The 23,309-nt window shown below is 40.5% G+C and overlaps 1 protein-coding gene across 5 annotated transcripts in view; it reads left to right on the top strand.

The window, feature by feature from the left end:
- Positions 1-1,386: 1,386 nt before the first annotated feature.
- The window catches only part of cpeb4b (cytoplasmic polyadenylation element binding protein 4b), a 35,168-nt gene continuing 13,245 nt past the window's right edge, over positions 1,387-23,309 (top strand). For 2 of the 5 annotated variants that reach the window (XM_005926394.3, XM_014334890.2), the window contains exons 1-5: positions 1,387-1,891; positions 2,628-3,859; positions 6,426-6,494; positions 15,448-15,538; positions 21,347-21,397. In XM_005926394.3, coding sequence (XP_005926456.1) covers positions 2,675-3,859; positions 6,426-6,494; positions 15,448-15,538; positions 21,347-21,397 — 1,396 coding nt within the window. In that variant the 5' untranslated portion in view covers positions 1,387-1,891; positions 2,628-2,674. The remainder of the gene's footprint in view (positions 1,892-2,627; positions 3,860-6,425; positions 6,495-15,447; positions 15,539-21,346; positions 21,398-23,309) is intronic. The other 3 variants (XM_005926396.3, XM_005926397.3, XM_005926398.3) reach the window with 3 other exon arrangements.

Here is a 23,309-nt window from a genome sequence, read left to right as displayed (position 1 = left end):
ACATATTTAACTGTATGATTACATGACAGCTGCTTTTGATTTTGGATTGAATAGGCTGTTTTCTCATAATAAAACCTATTATAAGACAGTGTGAGTACAGATGTAACACAGATAGGAGATATTACATTAACCAGCTTTTCTTTTGGTATACAACATAACTCCTTGTCTAACAAGGAGAGATTTTATCCACAATTCTTTTGAATCTTTATGTCGATGATGTGTCAAAGAATATGAGAGCCTGTAAATTTAGTGAACCACATCATGTATGCAGATGATCTTGTGGTCTTCAGTCCTAGTAGTGCTTCTCTCCAGCAGCTACTTCACATATGTTCTGCGTATTACTCGCAATGCCTGTAAGAGCGATATGATTTCTAGATTCTATATAGACTAAGGAGGAAATCTATCTCAGATTTCCAAAGTTTACATTGTCAGATAATAATCTTACTGTCAGTAATGAGATCAAATATCCTGCAGATCTTTCTGCAGATCCAATGACAGATGACAACAATATTTATAGGCATGACAGTTAATGTATGCTCAAGCGAACATCCTCTTATGCAAATTTACTGCATGTACAGAATGAGTGAATATTTCTTCATTTAGAGCATACTGTACACATTTGTATACAGAACACCTGTGGATGAAATACAGGGAAGCGAGCTACATGTAGCTTAATGATGCCATGAGGTTGTTACTAAAGAGACTAAAATGGCAAGTGAGATGCTTGTAACTGCTGGAATCAGTATATTTAAAGCTTTATTAAGAAATCTCATGTTTAAATTTATATTCAGGCTCAACACACCTGAGAATGAGATCACTGGGCTAAATGGATATCAGGTTTGGCAAAACATCAGTCTTTATTGGAGGCACTCCTGTAGTCTCTTTGTGGGTGTATTTCTTTCTATGGACAATGAGTGCTGAATAAAGATTGACTGATTGGGAAACTCTAGCCATCTGACAAAAATGATAATGCTGAAAAATACTGCAGAGTGCAGTGGCCAGTGTGAAGAGGACGAGATTTGCATTTAAGTTATGCATGAAAAGGAACACCAAAACGACCACCAAAAAAAACGATAGCATACCTCCTTGTTTCATCTCCACACAACAAATGAGCTAGGGATCAAAAAGCCCGAGCCAAGGATGCGCTTTTACTGAAGCTTTGGTGGGGGGGTTGGGTTTCTCATTTTTCTCACGACCTGATATAGGCTGCATCGTGAAAAGACAGGATAGAGATGGGAGGAGGGTTTTTTTCTGCCCTGACTGGGCAGGCCCTTAAAGCACGGCGTGGTTATATTATTGGCGCATAGCTGTTAAATGATGAAGAATTTTAGAGAGGTTGCCGGTGGTCCAACCAATCGCGTACCGAGGTGTGGCCCCGTGAAGGCGTGGTCTAAGCGAAGAGGGGCCGTCCCAGAAGCGGAAGTGTGTCTCGGCTGATCTTTCGCTGTCATTCGGCCACGGTCGGTTCCAGGAGAGAGGGGCAGCCAAGAAGCAAGCACGCACACACACAGAGGATCGGCTGGCTCTGAAGGAGAGACAGTTAGTGAGAAGAAAAGAAAATAAAGCGAACAATGAAACCGATCGAATAAGGCTTTATGAACGAACCGAGTATAAGTCACACACTGCCACGTTAACAAAGCTCTTCGATGATACGGTCCAGATTACAGGCAGCAGATAGAGAGCTGTGTCATTGAGCAGGCAGGACACGTCAGGAGAAGGGAGAGAGAAAAAAAAGAGCTGACCGACTGCACTGTACGAGTCAGCTACTAAAACCGCCTCTGAAAACCTTTGCCTGCCGCACTCATTGTTTCAAGGACACCGTCTCGCTCTCAGCCCGAGGGAAAGGATCTCGACACAGACGACGCCGAGGTCGAAAGGTGGTGATCAGAAGGTGAGGAGATGTTTTATTCGCTTGCCTTCAACCTGTCCAGCTAGCTAGCATTCGTGCTAACGGTCGTTAGCTAGCAAGCTAATGTTAGCAACGGATGGAAAAGTTAGCTGGTCAGCTAACAGCGATTTAAACTGCTTCTCCGTCGACGCGTGAAACCGATTAATTAACAATAATTTGCCCGACTGATAAAAAAGCCGTATTAATATAAACTTAATTTTGATAGTGGGCTCTTCCCAGGGTGCTGACAGCTGTCAAACAAGGTCGAGTGTTTTATTTTTGACGGTTTTGTTGGTTTTTTGTCAATATTTTCAGCCTTCGTTGATATTTTGTGCTAATGTGCGTTTCTTGGGTGATAATTAGTTGCCTGTCAGTTGGTTTTCGTTAGTAAAACGTCCCCAAATGGAGACTATATGCTCGACACAGCAGTGGTTCTGGCTTTACTGGTGGCTGCCAGCAGCTCAGCTGTAGACAATCTGGCAACGTCACGGGGTTATAATTAGCTAAAGATGTAACGTTAACTGGCTGGCTTTTTTTAAGGATGAGCTCTAAAGCCACAGTACAGTGAATGTTATATGTGTGTAGGATCTCATTTAGAACATACACATAAAGAGATTTCCATGCCTCTGTGTCCCCTCACTTCGTTGTTTTTTTTCTAAATCCCTTGATCTGTTGGTTAATGTGAGTGGGTGACTGCTAACTCAGTGCATGCCATGCTTGTATGCTCTTCTCTCCATAGGACCAAACGATCACGGGATAGCACTTGTCTGTGGGGGGAGAAAACAAATGGGGGATTACGGGTTTGGAGTTCTAGTTCAAAACAACACTGGCAACAAGTCTGCATTCCCGGTCCGAATCCACCCGCATCTGCAGCCCCCTCATCATCACCAAAATGTGTCGCAGAGCCCTGCCGCTTTCATAAACAGCACCACAGCCGCAGGGAATGGCACCACGGGAGGCTCTCCCTGGCTCTTCCCTGCCTCCGCCACCCACAACAGCGTGCAAGACGAAATCCTGGGGGGGCCAGAAAAACCCAAAGCACAGCAGCAACAGGAAATGCAAGAAACGCAAGAAAAGCAGCAGTTGTCTCCTGGGAGTCACCAAGAGGGTGGAAGTGGCGTTGGGATAATTTCAGAATTGGAAAAAGCCAGGTCCGAGGAAGGCAAGACAGAGAATGGCACATCTGACAGCAGTAATGGAAAAGAGAAGCAGCTCCGTCTTGAGTCACCTGTTCTGACAGGCTTTGATTACCAGGAGACATCTGGTCTCGGGGGTACGGGCCCAGTTCAGTCCAGTACAACCTCGTCATCGCTTTCTGGCTTTAACAACTGGTCACCCGCCATCCCACCTGCGCCATCAACAATCATCAACGAGGATGTCAGCTTTTTCAACCCGGCGTCTGCCAGTAACGGGCCTCTGCTGTTCCAGAACTTCTCACACCACGTCAGTCCAGGGTTTGGTGGGAACTTCTCCCCCCAGATCGGACCAGCTGCTGCCTTGTCCCAGCACCACCCGGCTCCCCCACCCCATCCCCATTTCCAGCACCCCCACAGCCAACACCAGCAGCATCGGCGTTCTCCAGCTTCTCCCCACCCACCACCGCCCTTCCCACACAGGAATGCAGCTTTCAGCCAGTTGCCGCATTTGTCCAACAGCCTGAACAAGCCCCCGTCTCCCTGGGGTCCAGCCAGCTACCAGAGTCCCTCTCCCTCCCCCGGCTCCTCCACTTCCTGGAGTCCCGGAGGAGGATATGGTAGTGGTGGCGGCTGGGGAGGATCTCAAGGCAGAGATTATCGACGCGGGCTGAATGGCGGGATGACTCCCATTAACTCTATCTCCCCATTGAAGAAGACCTTCCCTAACAACCATGTGGCATCCCAGAAGTACCCTCGAAACAGTCCCGCAGGCTTTAACCCCAAGTCCTGGATGGATGATGGAGTTGGCCGCAGCGATAACATCTTCCCCTTTCAGGTCAGTTTGCCTCTAAGATGTTTATTCAGATGGTTGAGTGGGAATTTTCACTAACTGTATGGAATTGTCCTCTTTTTCTTCCCAATTATGTTGTATACTAAGCATGAATGTCCAGCGTATATGTCTGGTTCTGAATATTTTTCAGTTGTCGCTGCTCATCACCTGAATTATTAAACAGCAGGATGTCATTTATGTGAACTATTAATATTATAGCATTATGTGGTACAGCTTCTATTTTTAGACACAGCAGGAGGGCACAGATTTACACGATGCTTTTGCTACTGTGTTAAACCTGTTATTGGACTCTGTACTTCTGTAGCTGAGCGTCCTTTGCGATGACTAATGTGGCTCTGTCACTGCAGTGGTGTGTGCCATGTGAATTGGGGGGGGCGCATATAGGAATGGGGGAGAAGACAGCATGGACAGAAAAAAAATGATAAGATTTTATAATGGGAGACTGGGAGAGAGAGGTACAAAATGAAGACGGCGATGGAGGGTATAACGACAGACAATAGTGTCAAAAACTATATCTGCATTAAGTGATGAATAACAATACATTATGGTTAGATTGCTTTTGTTCCAGTCGTAAACAACCATTAGCAACAAACGGTGATACTGTAGATCCATGAACCTTGCTCAGTTCTTTATGCTTTGCATATATTAGGCTCTTGACCTATTACACTGTGTAAAAGAGAGTCTGATGATTTATAAGATTTAGAGTTACATTAATCACTTACTGTATGTCATGGCATGGGTGGCCACCCCTTAATAAAAAAAAATCCAACCTGTTCATTCATTTTAAAAGCTGGGTCCACATACAATGAAGACTGCTTAAATAATTGTACTGTCACATGTAGAAACCAGCTGTAATGGAAAGAGGTAGAGGGGCCTGGAGATAAATTCATTCTATTGATCTAGCCCGTGATTGATTGTGCTGGTCGTTATAAGGAGGAGGGGAAAGAGACAGAGGTGGCTATAGACCCATCTGGGCCTATCCAGTGAAATGTTTCTTTAAGTACCCTACATATCCTTTACTTTTTTACGTTGTGACAAAGTCCCTGCAAGTTGGTGTCAGTCGTAGTCGTCGTCATGGATGAAAATAGATCGTGTTAAATAGTCCTGGTGGCTGCATGTCTTTTTAGATTCAGCAGCCTGTCAACATCATAACTGAACGTATAGATTGCAGATTTCCTGAACACGTTCTTTACCAGTGAATCCAAAATTCTCTTAAGATGCAAAGTAACTTAAAACTGTTAAAAGTGATGCTTGTTGTGACCTTTCTTCTTGCCCATTAGCAGTTAATGACTCAACACTCCACAGGCTCAGCAGCCAGAAGGTTGTGCGGACATGTCTTGACATGTATTAGAGAGGGAGCACATGCTTCTCAGTAGCTATTTAGGATTAATGTTGTTAACAGCTAATTGCTGTAGGTAGTTGTGCGGCCCAGGTTCGTGTCTGACCTGTTCCAGTTTGCTTTGATGAGGAGACTATTTAAAGGGGGCCTGTTATTCTCATTTACAGTTCCATATTTTTATTCTTGGACTCCACTAGACTAGCTTTGCATGATTCAGTTAAGACATCCTCATTTGTCTTGTACAGGGTGTTGGTACAGTTCATCCAACGTTTGAAATGAGCTTTTTAGCTCCCACCCCATCATTGCTTAAAGCCACTAAATGTCAGTGACCTTCTGTGGTCTCTGATTGTCACCACACTTGCTGTGTGGACTTCCCTTAAGAGGACAATATTAGGAACATCCTCTCTCTTTTAGCTAGTTTTCTGGCAGCATAATTACAAGGATGGTGGCTCACTTATTTAGCATTGTAGTTTAAAAAAAGATAACTAAAATTGTAACAAGGTAGTTAGCTAATTTATAACTTCATCCTATTGCTTCTATTAACAGTTTTTACATGTCAAAAAGATTTAAAAAGCTTAAATTGATTAAATAACTGGGCAAATGTTGTGACCTAGTTCTGTATTACCTGTTCAGCTAATATCCGTCCTCTTAAGTTAATTAGTTACTGTATGCAAAATCATTTGTTGTGATATGTGAACGGGGTCATCAGTGATAGAATACTATAATGATCTTATAGAAGCATCACTTTCTGCTCATGCTGGAAGGAGGGAGGCTCTCCTGTGTCTCACTTTGTCTCCATCCTCCTCCCTGCTTTGTGCAGAGGTGCACATACGCAGCTGTTATGTCTTCATGAGCACAAAATTACAGATTAGCATGGTTGGATGGTACAAAAAAAGCTGTTGGCTTAATAAAAAAAAAAAAAAAAAAAGACCAGAAAAAGTATAATGAGAAAGAAGTTCCCAACATGCTTTGTAGATTTAAATGCGTTAAAAGCGTTACAACTGGCGTTACAACTGGCGTTACAACTGGTGTCAAACAGCCTGTAGATCAGATTTGGGTTTCTGCAACAATTTCGAGAAGCCTGACTGTTACATCCCGGTGTTAGAGTTAAGCTAGCTTTCCTGTAGCTGCAGTATGTTGTTCTTCCTTGTGGTTGAATCAGATCAACTAAAGTAGCATTGTCCTCTTGCCCCCTTGATACTGCAAGGGCAGATGGAGGATGGGCGTAGAATGGCCTCCCTGTCGGTGTGCATGTCTGAGAGAGGGAGAGGGACTGATTATGTAAGTGTAACTCCTTTTTTAAAATAACAACACATTTAAAATATAGGTTTCAATAACCAACAAAGGATAACAATGACTGTTAAGAAATTGCTGTGTATATTTATAGTCCTCAAGCTCAGTTTGAAACCTGCCGCAATCTCCACTTTTGCTTCTTTTCTTCAAGAACATCTCCTTCGTGAATCTGTACTTTTCAAGCATATGCACGGTGGCGTAATGGCAAGTCGGACACGATCAGTTCACGCAGATTTGTTTTCGCCTCGCTTTGCGTGGATGTGGATCGGTATTGTTTTGCCCGTAGTTACATCTTCCACTCAGATCTGTATCAGTGCTGCTTGTTGCATTGTGTAATGCAGCCGCTTTGGAACATTCACTTCATATGCACTTCATGTGGATATTAGGATTTGTTCCAACTGAGATAGTTTACTACATGTAAATGAGGATTTGCTTATAAGTCTGTCAAATTCTGAATCACATCAGTTGTTTTTCTTCTCTTTTTTTTTTTTTTTTGTCAGTTTCGATCCACCACAAAACAACCGAATCTTGAAATGTTTCATTTTGGTGTGAGCATGTACTGTAGGTCATGATGTTGTGGTGAAGTGGTTACTGTAGAAACCATTGTTAAATTACTGCACAGCCAACCAAGCGTCACATTTAATTGCCAGTGCCTTCTCTGTATATTTCACTCTTAAATACATCTATCCAAGTGTTGTTTGGCTTTCATTATCCATGCTTGCATATACATGTGACATGAAAATTGCCACATCCGTCTGATCAGTTGCCTTAAGCAGTTTCCTATCCATTTACTCCCGTAGCTAGAGTAATACTCCAGAGGAAGTTATGGGAAAGATGGCTTTGTTTTGCTTTCTTTAAAACCATTTTTAAAATGGTTCTTGTCAATGTTTGTTGAGATCAGGCATTGTTCAGATGACTAATTACACAAGTTGTCTTACACAAGGCACTCCCGGATTTGGTAAATGAAACACTGTAGTTTGTGTAACTGTGAACTAAACAGACCTGTGTCACATCCCTTCTCCTGTAAGCCTCAACTGTTGGAGTTTTAGCACACACAACAGATGAAGGATCAGTTGGGCATTATTCAGGCCTTCTGTGTTTGATGAAATAACTCCTATTTCATCACAACATCTGCTTCTTTGTGCATTTTTAATGTCGTAAACAGGTAACATAGATGATTTCTGTAAGTCAGTACTTTTGTGACCTTTGCACTATAAACTCGCTGCACATAAACACAATAAATCAATAGTATGCAACCAGTCAGATATGTTACAGTGGTTAACTATCCAGACACACTGCTGCTAACCGCTAGCACACAGTTCACTTAGTAAATAACCTTTGACCAGAAATGTGTACTTTTTAAATGTCAGGGAAGTCTTTATTTTCGTCTTCTTCTATCTGTTATTCTTTCCTTCTTTGTCCTCTAATTCTTCACCCGTGAATTTCAAGGTCAGAAGCCTGCTGCTGTGTCAGGTGTACTGAGTGGTTTCAGACTGGTAAATCTGGCCAGTGACCAGGTCAAGACCTGCAGGGTCTGAGGTAGAGAAGCCAGCACAGGATATTGCCTCAGTAAGCCACCTGGGTAACTGTTGGTTACAGCGCTCCTGACTGTTTGTGCAGCTTAGAAATAATGATGCTGTTATCTGAAGGCACATTATTAAAACTGTCTGTGTATGTCCAGAAAATCTTTGCAGAGTGTGGTTTTAAGATAAGATAAAGATAAGATAACCACATATCGCTTTAACCAAAACAACGCTACTTTTTATGTAAAATCAGACCTGTAAATGACCAGTACACGGGGTTGTAAGCTGGTTTGCGTTACGAATATTAGACTATTAGGCCGTTTGTTTTTACTCGATAAGCCTGTGCTTTAAATATTTGTAGTTGGATGCCCTGCGTCAGCTTACATGGGCTCCAGCTCTTCTGTGACCCTGAATTTGATAAGAGGTTAAGAAAATGGATGCATGTTTGGAAAATACTGTAGCTCTGGAGTGGGCGGCACAGTGGTTAGAGCTGTCGCCTCTCAGCAAGAAGGTCCTGTGTCTGCATGTTTCCCTTTTGCCTCCAGATACTAAATCTTCCTCCTACAGTCCAGTGACATCCATGTTAGGTTAATTGGCTGTCTCTGTGTTAGTGCTGCTATATACTGGTGACTTGTCGAGGGTCTACCTCTCCTCTCACACCATGACAGTTGGGAGAGTCTCCAGACCTCAGACCCCAACCCCAATCCTGAATCAGATTAAGAAAATGGATGGATGTATAACTGGACGGATGGTGCTCAGGAGCCTAAAGATGATATTCAGTATTTACATGAACCTTTGTTGGTTATATTCTACAAAGGCCAAGGGTTGCAGTACATGCGTGAAAACTGCTAACATCTGAATCTTTAATGAAAATATGATGCAGAAAATATTGAGTGTGAACTAGAGGAAGTGCAGTTGGGTAAACTCTATCCTGTCCAGAGTTAATTGTCAGTAAATAAAAGTTAGACAAACAAAGCCATGAGAGTGGCTGAAAAAGCAAGGCCTGTTGCTTTGTGCCTGATAAAACCGAGAGTAAAATGCAGCTATTTAAGAAAGGTATGTGTGAACATCCGTTCATATATGTACTGTGAACTCCTGAAATAAAACTTTCACTTTACAGCAGAAGTATAAGTTCTGGATTAGCAAGTAAGCAAAGCTAAATGTTATTTTATTATTGCCTGAATTTATTCCGATAAGTAATTTTCTTCTGCTCATTTTTATTTGTTCATAGCTCATTTGTGTCCTGGAGCGATCTGCTTATTCTTAAACTGATATATTTTTGTGGGATCACTAGGATGTCAGGTGTGGCAATGGCAAATGGTTTGCATGGATCAACCCCTTTTTTGGGGGTGAAATGGTAGAATTATTGCTGCGGTTTTTCACAGATGTATTAATAATATATTTCAAACAAGGCAAAAGTACATTTTTAACTCCCTAACCCCAAAACACACACACGTATATATGAGTATGAATACTCACGTATCAGGTAATTGAACTGTAGACCTGCCCATTTGCCTGTGTTAAACACAACACCTTATGGTTCCTGTACACAATCACGCTGACACTGAGAAATTTGCTTTAAAGATAAGCCTCAGGCCTTTCAGGTACCCTTCCTTGCCTACCTGTGATGTTCTGCATGAAAACTGTCATGCCATTTCAGACAAATTCTCTCGGTCATTTGAAGCCCAAGGTTAAAACCATTACCACTGGTCCTTGTGACAGTGTTGTTAAATTAGAAAAAAACTTTTTTCTTTTTTTTTTTTTTTTTAACTAATGAGCGGTGCACCGGCAAGCACATAACTCTCCTGCTCATACAGCCTCATTGTGCCCTTCTTACGCCCTTGACAGACGCTCTGCAACAGGAAGAAAGGGCACTTGTGTATACGTGTGTGCATAAGCCCTAATTAGTCACTGAAATATGTGTTCAGCAAAATTTGATATAACAAAAAAGAGTTGATAAAGGAAAGTTTATGTTCAGGTGTCTTATTATAGGTAGCTTTGCTGAATGCATACAGTAAGTGAGTTGTTTTAATCTAATCCCCAAGCAGTTCAAATACTGCTTGAACGCCTCCCTTTGTCACTTGTTTTAAAACCCAAACGCACACACTGTTCAGACAACACTGTGTATTTGGTTGTTTTTGGCAGCTGGGAGTAGTTAATATTACTGTTTAGTACAATCACCAGAGCTGAGCAATGTGGAATTTTTTTTTTATTTTTTTTATCACAATTCTTTTCTTTAATGTCAGTCTATCGATCAGTATATAATTTTGACTTTTTACTTGTGATGATGTAAGGTTGATTTTGATTTAAATATTTATTTCCGGTCTGCATTTTAAAACGAAATAGGTATATATAACAAAGTGACAATCTAATCAGTTAAAGTTCTGTGACAGAAGAACGCAAACAAATGTCTAAATTCTTTGGTCAGTTCCAAATAAATAAAATGGATCCACATTTAAGAATGGAAAATAAATCACTAAAAATGGCATCGATACTTTTCTGTTGATTCAAACCGTTCTGTCCCAGTCTTCTGAGCCTTGGACTGTGTCCTCTGGGGTGTCGTGCTCTGTAATGCATGAGTTTTCGTTAACATTTTCTGGTGTCATTTTGTCCTTTAGCTTGCTCATACTCCTGACGTTCTACTGTACGTGGTTGCAGGAGCCCAGACATTAGCGCATGTGCCACTACCTGCTGCTCTTCCTACGCTTTGCAGGTCACGTTAACCTGATATGGCTCAATCTCTGCTATTCTCATTGTCATTGGACTTTTGTGTTGCCTGTCAAAACATGGATGGAATGAGTTTTATCAACTTTATATTCATTTTGTGATAATTAAATAATCACAAGTGTCAAAAGAACAACTTGTTTCACTTTCCTGTACTACATTTTTCCTCTTTTTATGATGAATTACCTCACTATTCACTTTTGCTCTCCCCTTTCTTTAACAGCTGTATCTACCTTCCTTCTTTGGCCTTTCTATCTTTTACAAATCTCAGGGATGTAATTAAAAGCTCAACCTTCCGACAATTGAATATAAGCGAACTATTAAATAACCTCCAAATTCTACAGCCCTGACAAATTACACATCACCATACATCCTTACTCTTTTTTGCTTTTATGTTGTGCATCCCTTTACCCTGCCACAGCTTCCATTTTATCTTAACAGCCAGATGACATTGATGATTAATGTTGAGAGTTAATCACCCACAGCATGTTGGATTTAATCATTCTTTGATGACTCTACATGCCATGAAAATCTGTTGGAGGTTGCTCAGTTTGGTGCTGCTAAAGATTAGATTCTGTTTAGAGGGAGCAGTCACACAGTGGTAGCCAGGCCCAGCCCTGGTTTTGTTTGCTTTTTTGTTTTTTCCAAACATGCTTGACTTGAGCTTTTATGATATTAAAGGCAGCGTGTTGTCGGTGGTCTCTGTTATAGACGGAGCCGATGATAGGCTCTCCTGTCCAAATAAATATCTCCTGTCAAAAATAGACATTGTTTTTTATAGATGTCTAAAATTGATTGGAATTGACTCTGTGTAAATATACCAGGGAGCCCAGAATGACAAAGCCCAGATCTACCTAGACTACTTTTTCAGTCAGTGTTAAGCAACTAGTGTGTGCTGTGTGCAGCACTTTATGCACTGGTTGTAAAGCTAACCCATATCAGAATTTAATGAACCATAGATTGAATGACAGATGAACCGATTTCTGATCATGTGTGGCCCAGTACGCTTTTGTCAAGCATTTCAAATAAGCTTCTTAGACAATGCATAGGTCCCAATTTAAACAAAAAAAGAAAGAAAAGGGGAAAAAAAAGAATTGATTAATTTTAGATTGATAAGAATTACTGGCTGAAAAAGTCAAATTATCTGAGAGGTAATTGTAATGGAATAATAAATAATAAGCCCATTTTTGTGTGTTCCATAATCCTTATTCTGGATAATAGTCCAAATATTTTAAATGATTAGTTTGGTGCATAGTTTTTAATTCAGTGTCAAACAAACAGCAAATGGCACCGGGCCTGGTAGAGTAAGGTTGCCTTGCTGCATACAACCAACAATTCACACCTATCATGCATAGTAAAAGGAAAAAACCCTGCACTGTCACTGTTTACATTATCAGCTTCAAATAGACTGCTTCAGGGTTACACGTTTCTGCAAGAGATGATTTTGCAGTGTGAATGGGCTGCATGCAAATTTAAGTGAATGCATTAGGCCGTGTTCATAGATTACAAGAACTACCATATAAACCGTCATTTTTCTTGCTTGTGGCTAATGTGCGTGCATCTGTGCATGCTTGCAATCTGTCAGGGATAAGCTCTTTGCTGGACAGCTGGCCAGTTGTTGAGAGCGAGTGAGATGCAGAAATCTGATGATTAATCACTCTCCAGGCTAATGCTTAGCAACTGCAGAGAACCAGCCAGGCCTCAAGTCCACCATACTGAGTCCATCTCAGCCACAAAATGAATTTGTATTATCCAGAAACAGTATAATAGAATTACCCTGTCATACTACACCGCCCACATATGATGGTAAATAAACTGATGCCACAAAGCGTGCGAATCCAAAAATGCGTACAGCATTGTCCGCTTCCTATTTGTATGCATTTGTCGTCATGTTGGAATATACTCATTACCCTTGTATACTTAAGGCAGAAACCAAACCTGGACTCTGTTTCTGCATCCCTTGCCTTGGAGTGTTTGACTTATTTGTCCTTAGGCAATAGCGCAAGTGCACATATTATACTGAAGCGGATATGAGAAAATGGTGGACACAATCTGGCCTGTATCCCCATGTTGATATTTGTTTTGAGGGAGAGAGAGTTAGTGCATTGGGTGTGTTCTGCCACAGTGTTGTTTCTGTTGTAGTCAGCTCAAATGCTGGTAAGAAATTTGGCTACAGCTGGGAAGTTTGGCTGTTTTACCAGCCAAGTGTGCCAGATACCCAACCACGCTCTTCAAGCCGATCAGATAGTAGATATTGAATTTTGGTGAACAACTCCAGACACCGGACGGTAGATTAATGAGGAAAAAGAGAAAAAGTGTGTTGCCCTCCTAGTCAACCCTTGAAGTGTAGTTCACTTGGATAGGTGTGTTTCTTCTGAGCCTTTTAGCATGGTAACACAAAGGACAATGAACATTTCTTAGTCTTTTCTGACACTGCCTGCAGTTTGCCGTTAGGCTTCGAATTGGTTGCTGGTTTAACAACAGAGATCTTTGCATAGCTGCTGCTGAAGAAACAACATAGTAAATTTAAAGAAGGACTGATAATGCAGCCTTAGTGACATGATGGGTAATTCTCTGCCCATTATCAGTCAGGCCCAGGGCAGAGCTGACTATGTAGTGTTGTTGTCAGGATGTTTTCTCTGTTTTGTCTGAAACGGTGAACTTGTTTCTGTGTCATGCTTTATTTCAGTTATTTAACACTTTTCTCTTCCGTTTTTCTCGAGGCAGAAGTTTTCTGACCATCATTCGAACTGTTGCTACACCTGAACTGTATGAGTTTACTGTTTACTTTGCTTATAGTTTTTAAATTTGGATTTAGAGCTTTCCACATTTCATCTGAACTGTCCGCCGATTAGGTTTAAAAAGAAACAGGCCACATTGTTTCACACTGATGCTTTTGTTATTTTAACACTGCGTTGCTGACATGGTTTGGAAGTCTAATCTGTCAATCATCCTGTCAGGTTCAATTGCTTCTAAGTGGATGTTTTTACAGCGTTAAACCTGAACACATCAGGTGTGTTCTGGCATTGTTATTTTAGAAGCATGACAGTTAGTAGTTAGGCAGCCATTCCTTCTCCTGTTTTTTTTTTTTTTTTTTTTTGTTAAATTGTACTAATCTATTTTATGTTTTTACATATTTACACGAAATGCTAACGGTTGATTTCCTTTGAGTGCCGCTCTACAAATTAGTTGGAGATTGTTTCTCATTTAAAAAATCCCTTAAATAATCAAGTAGTCGATGGACTAGATACCAAACTGAAAGTAGGGCATGCATATTCAGTCGTGACCAAGTTTTGAGAGAATAAACATGACTAAACTTTTTAGTCATAGGGTACAGCCTATGAACAACAACTTCTAGCTAGAACAATTGCTGCCTTTGTCAAGTATGAGATCTCTGACACATGCATGAGGAATATAAAAGGTTTTTTAAGGCATTTCTACTTTTGAAGTTGGTATTTGTTAGAGAATGGCTTGGAAAATGGTGAAGGAGGAGGAAGGAAGCAATGAGACATTGAAAAGCGAGATGCGAATAATAATCATTTCATATTTAACTTTTGGTTCTTTCAGAGGAAGGGAAACCCAAAGAGTTGATCACTTCCTTTAGAAGTTGTTGACAAAGACTGCATATTTTGTCTGGCTGAGGTGGAGTCTGCACTGAAACCTTATCAGCATGCCACTTGGAGTGTGTGTGTTTGTTTATGGGTACATGTTTTTAGTGTGAGAATATTTTGTATATACACATCGTATGGGTGTGTGCGTGTTAACACGTATTTGTGTGTGCATACAATTATATCCAGTGTGGCTGGCTGATATGCCAAGGATGCCCTTGTTGTAGGTGACGAAGCTTTTGCCCAGGAATTTGCTTGGCTCATGCTCCATTTGACTGCTTGTTTTTCTCTTGATTTCATTATGTTGCCTCATTGAACGAGTCTGTTTATTGCTTGTGTTTACTTTGCAAGTTGCACAGCAGGAAAAGCACACAAAAACATGCAAGAAAAGAAATTAGGGTTGAATTAAACACATAGTAATTAAGCACATAACAGCATCTTATAAGATGAGAGAAATCAACTGCTGAGAGCAAAAGCCAGATTTAATAAAAGAAAAGAACAACATTTAATTCTTCTTCCCATTGGTAGATACACACCTACAGATAATTTTTAAGCTACTTTGGGATGAGTCCTTCTGGGCCCACACAATAAAGCTGAACACAACGTGAGCCAAGAAAATGCTATAACTTTTTTATTTCTCATTTCTTACTTTTAAAACGATTTAAACCAATACTAAGTCTATGTGTACCTGTACAGTCTCTCACATTGAGAGAAACAAAGCTTTCTGTCAAGTCTTTTCTTTGAAACAAGCTCAAGTGAGGTGAGAAGAAACAGGAAAGCATGTGACTGTTCCCCTTTTTTAAACTCTTTTTGGTCAAAAGTCTTTAAGTATTGCGGGAAGTTTTCACCATTGTGTAAATTTTCTAAGTTAAGAGTGAACATGTCTGTCTTGTGGCAAGACAGTCTTTGGCAAGCTTAGATATTAACCAAGTCATTGTCGCATTAATAAGGCAATTTCTTCGTTGCTCCGCTTTAACAATTAACACCATTGGTTACCACATTTCTTTTTATAGTTGTGTTAACTGCATGTCTTTGAAGCAGGCTAAAAATGTGACACAGTGTTTCTTTTTTCTCTCCTCTGTTTAGGAGCGCACCAGGTCATTTGACAGCTTCAACATGAACACTCTGGAGAGCTCCCTGATTGACATCATGAGAGCTGAGCAGGACAGCCTGAAAGGTAAAGATGCCAGTTGTCAATCAAGATCATGAAACACTAAGCAGACCAGCAGCATTTTTTTTTTTTTCCTTTTTTCTGTTTTTAATTTGACATTGCGTTAACAGCAGAGCTGTTTTTTCATAGAAGGCTGTAGTCACACAGGCCTAGACACTGGTTGGTGAATGTCTGACAACCACCAGTCGCTAGCAAAAAGTGAGTCTCCAGCATAAAGGTTTCGCCTTTTGAAATGTGTTGGTTGCGGCAATATGTTTCAATCTGTTTGTGACCAACGAGGAGGTTTTTGGTGCGACAGATGTCTCCCAGCATCAGCCTACAACTTCCAGCAACCATACATTTTTCACTATTCTATAGGCAGGGAATTTTTTTTTTTTTTACTATGGATTCAGTACAGGAAATGAGTGTATATGCTGAAAGTGTATGCTTCCCATTTAGCATGTCTGTATTTTTAGAAAACCTGTGATGCGCTGGAGGTAGTTGTATGGACCTTTATCTTTAGATGCATCATATTTTCCCACAGATGGCACACATACTATGATACTGATCTTGTCATTATTTGTCCAGTAAATGGCTGGCGTGCAATAGTTATTCAGTGCATGTTAACTGACCTCGCTGAAAATGAGTTTCACAATATAACATGCAAACACTTTGCAGTACACTCGTTATTTTGCATTTGGCAGTTTTCCTCATATAAGGTGTGCAAAACAAGAGGAAAAAAATGTTAATGTGCAAGCAGGCTTTACCTTTAAACACTTGTCTTTGTTATGGATTGTAGCTTATTTGGCCGCACAAAGGAACAACAGCTCACACACAATAATTTATCAGTTAACGCCTCAGTTTTTAGCAGAGAGGTTTCACCTCCTCCACAGGTCAGCCATGTAGAGGCTTTGTCTTCTTTTTGTGCTATCATCGGCGATATTATGAAAGGCCACAGTGTGTAGCAGTCAGCTCACACCTCTGTCTTCCTTTTCCTTCTTTCTTCTTCCCACTCATCATAAAAAACACAAACCAAGACAAACAAAAACAAAATTCTCCTTGTGGCTTCTATTCTTCTTCTTTACATTTTCTGTCATATCCATATATGCGATTATTCTGGGTGCGACAAATGCAGCTGGGTGAGACTATGTTGCATTCTGGCTTATGCCAGAGCTGACGGCAGTGGATTTCACAAGCAGCTCTACACACGGCATTGCTTGAAACTGTGTCTAATAGTCTGTTTTTGCTTGGAAGCCATATCAGGCTGTACAGAGCAGGTCAGGAGGAGACAAAACCACACATGTAAATAACAGAGAATCTGGTAATTTATCAAAATAAAAGACTAAACCTTTTGAAATGCTCTCAGTGTGATTCGAAGCATGCATAAAACTGCATCAGAGAGGTGCCTTTCCTGTGCAGCTGTTAATATTCTACTTGCTGTGTTACATATGGTATTCCCTGATGGCAGATGTTTTCCACGTCAGTTAGCGTTTTCTTATGCAAGTTGATTCCCATGGACCTGTATAGCAATAGTTGACTGACCTACTTTTCCACTGTTATATAACACAATAAGGAGTTAATGAATTTAATATTTACAAAACACAGACGCCCAGCCGTAGCCATCGTTGCTGCACATATTTGTGGTGTCCACAAGTTGCAGTTTTCAAAAGCACTTTTACCCACTATTGTTTTGAATCTGATGGTTTTTATATTGACAGATGACTGCACGATCAGCATAAAGTGAGCCTTTAGGAAGAGGGGTCCATTTAAGTGAGCTTGTTTCATAGAAACGGTGATGAACTGAGGGGCAATGCAAAAAGAACCATAAGATAAATAGTGTCAGTTGTTTTAAATGTAATTCTCATCATCATTTTTATACTATTTTATTATTGTTTTTGCTATTTGTGCTAATTTTATTATTTTAAATGTCATTTTAATAATCATCTTATTTATTTATTTTTTTAAATTAATTTATTTTATATTATTTTTTTATTTCTTATTTTTTAACATGTTCAATGTATCATTTCTGGCATGTCAAGTGTACGGCACTTTGTGTTCAACTGGGGGCTGATCTGAAAGTGCTATATAAATAAATTACTTGCTTGCTTCAATCAAAGCTACTTCCGTGGCATCCCAGATTTAAAAACACAAAGTGTACAAACTGAACTGAAAATAATCCCGTCCACACATAAAGGCAGAAATGAAGGAAAACACTGCTATGAACATACCAAAGCAGCAGGTGGCGCTAGATTCCTAACCGTGCAGAAATATTGGCCAATCAGAAGTCTAGACGCCTCGGTGGGAAAAAGTAAACAAAGCTGGGGCATAGAAGCAGAACCGAGTCGTATGTGTGGACGGACAGTAACTGTGTGTATATGTAAGCATTTAAACACTGCAGAGAGTAGAATTAACAGTATTGTAGAAATTCATTTCACCGAAACAATAACGTGGCGCACAGTGTGACGCATGCACCAGTTTATTGTATTTCCAGACTTGCTTTCGGCACAATTTACAGTGCACGCTACTCTGTTTTTTGTCAGACTTGAAATAGCCGAAATACCTTCACACTACGGAACTTCTATGGCTCTTCCGTTCGACAATCTCTCCGGCGTTGGAACCATCATCTGTTTTCTCTTCGGTCACGCTCGGTTGATTTTTCTAGTCGGCACACTCATTTCCACCATTACGCGCTGGCTGCTTCCCAAACAAACACACGTGCGGCTTGGCACTTGTGCTGTACGTTACAAGTCACGCGACGTGACGCTGCGGCTGTGATTGGTTCGGCTCTGCGCTACTTAATTTGGATTGGCTGATCTTTTTTTTTTTTTTTAAGAAGACAAGAGCGGCGAGGTCTATCGCGATAGTTTAATTTCTCTATCGAGTAAAAGTTATATCGCGATACATATCGTTATCGTTCTATCGCCCAGCTCTAGTTTAACCTCTTTCTCATGAATTTTAAGAAGCAGATGCAGAGAGATTCATGAGGGCTTAGGCTTTATTTAAATGGGAATTATGAGAGATGGGAGAGCCCTCGCTGAACTGAACTGACACTGTCGTTGTTTTCTAATGATCGCTGCTGCTAAGCTTTTCATGCAAAATAGTGTTGTGAAATAGTTTTGGTCCAAAAAGTTTGAAGAAGTTGCATGCTAATTTTTTAACATGTTGGTGTAGACATTGCCAAGAACAATGATACTTTTTAACATACAGTATTGGTCTTAGCATTAAAAGGAAACATTTATTTGATAGCAAACAGTGCTGCTGACCAGTTATCATAACCCAGAAATTGGATATTAAATTCTACAGGAGTCTAATGATCATTGTTTTAAAGGGTGACGCTCACAGAAATAATCTGACTACAGAAAAGTTAGTCAGTGGCCAATAGTGAGTGTTGGCTAAGAGGATAGAGCTGAAGTTCTTAGTAATGATCATTGTTTGAAAGGAAGCACATTTGATTTCTCAAGGCTTAGGCTAAGCGTAAAAGGTAACTAACTATACAGTTAAAGTTGTCTGTTATATTTGATAGTAGTTTAATAGGACAGAGGACTTAGATAATGATTATGTTGTTTTTGTTAGGTTGTACAAGTTTTAAGTCAAGGACCAGAAATTGATAGGAGTCTTCTTATGAGGTAAAAATGTGGTATAAAAAATCTCTAAATGGGAGCGATGTCGTGCGTAATATATGCATAGCTTTATGTTCCATAAAAACGCTTACTATACACATCAGTTTATTAGCAGAATAAATACAAAATAAAAGTTTTAAAGAAATTTTTAAGTATGGGATGCTACAGTAAGATCACTTCTTTAAACCTCAGACCTATCGGGCTCAGTGGCGGTATAATGTTGTGCTGTCAAATCTTAGTAAATGTTTCTTCAGTATCAGCAGAAGAAAACTAGAAGTCTGCCTCATTAAACATGTTTTGGTGCTTTAGCTCCACTGATGGATCCAAGAAAACACAGGAAGAGAAGTCAAAATTCTCTTCTAAAAACCACCAAGCTTCTGCTTTACATAACTTCATCACAATTTCAAAATACTGCATAGTCTGGTTTGCAGAAGTGATTTTTAAGCCCAACTTCCTATAAATATGATAGAATATGATATGTATACATCCTATAATACATGTAAAGTAGATGTTCTCTGCTTCGTTGATGCTAATATTAGCTCAGTGGCATTCTCAGAACCTTTTTCTGTGTGGTCAGGTATGTTTACATTTTTTCCGTTGTCTGCAAAGCTTGTCTGAAGAAAGATGACAAAAAGTAAATAATTTTAGACAATAATTTGATGCATAACAAATATTATATTATAATTACAGCGACTCTTCTCCGGGCCAGTTTTTGCTCTTTCTCTCCGTCACATGCATACATGCATCTACATAACAAACTGTGGCAGAATTCATACACAAGCACATTTAGATGCACATAAGCAGGGCAGCAATTTCTCATTCCGGCTTAACATATTGAACAAAGTGAGAGCAATGAAGCAAGGGAGCGGGCGAGACAAAATGTCTACAGTACAAGGAGCTTTGAATCCCTTCCAGCATTGTCCTGACTGACAGAAAGGATCCCTCTGTTCACCCGCCCCATGCATGCACACACACACACGCCCCCCGTCTTTTGTGTGCTCTGCATGCATGTGCTTTAACTGTTACAGTACTGTACTCACATGTAGCCAGGAGCATGCAAATCAGGTTCACAGAGCGGGCATGCACAGTCCTGCAGACACACAGGGATATGGTGCCTACTCGTGTGATCCTCGGAGACCATTATAGCCCTTTAAAATTCAGAATAGCAGGTGGTGCTCAGATGGACTTTTACCTTAGTGTCATCACATCACTAAGGTCTGAATTGTAGTCCAGAGGATTTTAGTTTGGTTTGGTTGCCACCTTTGAGCTTATTTTGATTAAATTGAACTCATTTTATTGCATTTTTATTCAGATAATGATGATGGGTGCGCTACACAGTCGAATATTATCATCGAGCGGCATGTTTCAAAGCTGCAGGTGGTCTGTCCTGGTTTCTCTGCTCTGTGAGTCGGGGTTCTGTTTTTTTCTGTTCCCCCCCCATAGTTCTAGGCAAACTATGGGGGGAGGAGCCAACACATTTCCATGTGACCAAGGCGTTGGAATGCACCAATCACAGGGCACTCATTACCCACTCAACAATGGTCGTACTATTTGAGCTCTTTCATGTCATTATCCCTCTGCAGCAAGTGGGCCTTGCATAACTTCGAAGCTTGTTTGGAATCATAACATGTTTGTGTAGGCGCGGGTGTGTGCATATGCAAGAGGGTCTTGGCAAATGGCTAAAATCTATAGCATGAGGCTTGGAGAATAACGAGGTGATAAGAGGGAAAGAGATAGTTGATGTCCCATAGATGTAGGAGAAACATGCAGCGAGCGGTAACAAAGGTTGTGATCATAGCTGTCCCAGCTAAAGCCTGCTCTGGATTAACACTTTAAAAAAACTTATAACAAAGTAAAGTCACCAACTGTTCCTATATTATGCGCAGAATAGATCAAATAGTGCCCCTCGGCAATTTAATTAGTGCACTGCTGTAATTGTCAAGAGGATTATTATGGTAACAGCCCTTTTCCAAATACAAAGTACTGATTGATAGTGTTAGTGGTGCTGTCTTGCCTCACATTGTTTTTAGCTGGCTGTAGCTGGTGTGGAGGGCAGACATCGCATTAGTGACAGCCATTTTATTACTATATCTTTCATATTCTTAATAAAATACAGATTTTTCTTTCAACTGGTCAGTGAAAATATAATAATAGCTTTATAGGAAGGTTTATATGATATAACAAAAGATTTTTTTTATTGTGTTTCCCTATGTAGGTCGTCTTGGTTTTCCTCACCCAGGAGGGGACAACCCTCTTCCCCTCAATGGTACGTATGGTAACCTAAACACTCAAGAGTCTGCTAAAATGACAAACTGGGCAATAACAAACTAATTAAAAAATTAAATCATAAAATGCTGATATCTCTGATAAATGTATTTATTGCAAGCTGGCATTCATTTTATTTATTTATTTATTTATTTATTTAAAAAGTGCCTTTATCGCTTAAAAACGCCCAATAAGTTAAAATGGACAAGTGGACAGTAGATCGACATGAAGAAGAGTCAGGTGTTTCAGATGGTTTTTTGGAGACGTAACAAGGTGGGCTTCATCAGTCTGAGGAAATGGCAGTAATCTCTCATTCAGACATGGGATGCTTTTCCATTAACGTCCCTCATAGCTTCCCAGCCAGTGCCATGATGGAGGGAGAGAGTGATGGCATGCCTGTATTGTATCGACTCTAGCGAAGCGTAACCGCACTTGAAGGTTTAGTTGTTTGCCGCTGTTGTTGCTAAGAGCGGTGTTTCTGTCTGTGTACTGTTCATTGCAGCAGCTGCTCCTGCCCCTTGCATGCAGGATCAGAAAGTAGGCGATCTCCCTGATAGACTGAGAGAAGCAGGAATACATATTTTATGATTGGAAAATGAGTTAGTTAGACACAAGACACTTGTGCAGTTGTAATCTTGAGTGTGTAACCATTAGTGTGACTGGTTTCAGTTAAAAACTAGTTGGTAAGAGTGCCATTGTGACTCTTAAAGGAAGTAGCCACGATGTTTATGCAGACACAAAGGTAGGGTGTTTAGATGCCGTCAGATTCTTGGAGAAGAGTACACATCTTAAAGGAGGGAGGTAGGCTAAATATAGCAGGTGGAGATGCAGATCTTTCTGTTCGTCTTACCTGAAGTTAAATACAAGCACATCCCCACATGCCTGCTTGAAATTAAACTAACAAGCATATATTTTTGTGCCCTTTCTCCTAGCTTGAAACTAATGTGGGGCCCTTCCCTTTCTACCTGTTACTGTTGAGATTGCTTAGTCCCCAAAGCCAAGAGGTAAAGAATGGATTGAGAAATGTGGACAAGTGGAGGGAGCGAAATGGTGTTTTTTCACCACTCTTTAATAAGTGGATAGAAAGCGGCAATGAAAGGGAAACTGCCTTTGGTTTGAATAATTTGCTAAATACCAGAAATAGTTTGATAGGTAGTTACACTAAAGATGAACCTCTTTGCTGTTCTCATGCTTCTTAAGGAGGCTCTTTCATCTTATGTTTGTTTTGCTTTTAAATGCATTCTTTAATCCTGGTGCTTCTCAAAAATAAGATATGGAGCTCGAAATTAGAATTGGCTTTATACTTTATTTCTTTCCTCAGCGGGTAGGAAAAAACCAAACCATTCATGTCCACATGATATGTGGAATTTAGTGGCTTCTACTTTGCCCTTACACGCTACAGTTTCCTTTATTGTCCTTTTAGCTTTTTGCTTCTGGGCTTGGGGCTAGGATGTAAAACATGAAAGGCCAGCAGTTTCTTCAAAAGATTGCCGAGTCACATGGCAAGATCACATGATCAGGAGCTGTCATCAAGCCCCGAGACAGATGGTGCCAGCGGATAGGCAGCAGATAGAGGATGCACACTAGCCAAACCCTCCCTTCCACCCCTCTACCCCCACCTCATAAGAACACAAAGATTGCATTCCTATCTCCTGTTCTTTCACCCTTTCATTTTCTTTGACCATTTTTTCTTTTTCTCCTGTTCACGCACTTCTTATAGCTCTGTGTGCTTCCTTTTAGTCTGCTTTCTTGACTCTCTTGGGCTCTATTGCTAGCCTTTGTAGCCTCCCCCCCCGGTTGATGTCCATCTGGGTTGGAAAATCCACTGAGGGAGGCCAGGATTGTTGCTCATGCGCTCTTCTCCATGTTGCTCTTTTACATGGGTTGAGGCCTGGTTCTCTCCAGTGTGCACA

The sequence above is a fragment of the Haplochromis burtoni genome, unplaced genomic scaffold, assembly GCF_018398535.1.
Source record: "Haplochromis burtoni strain Fernald_Lab_line unplaced genomic scaffold, NCSU_Asbu1 Contig_83, whole genome shotgun sequence".
NCBI classification, from domain to species: domain Eukaryota; kingdom Metazoa; phylum Chordata; class Actinopteri; order Cichliformes; family Cichlidae; genus Haplochromis; species Haplochromis burtoni.
The sequence above is the reverse complement of the archived record's forward strand: the minus strand, read 5'-3'. Positions and strand labels throughout refer to the sequence as shown.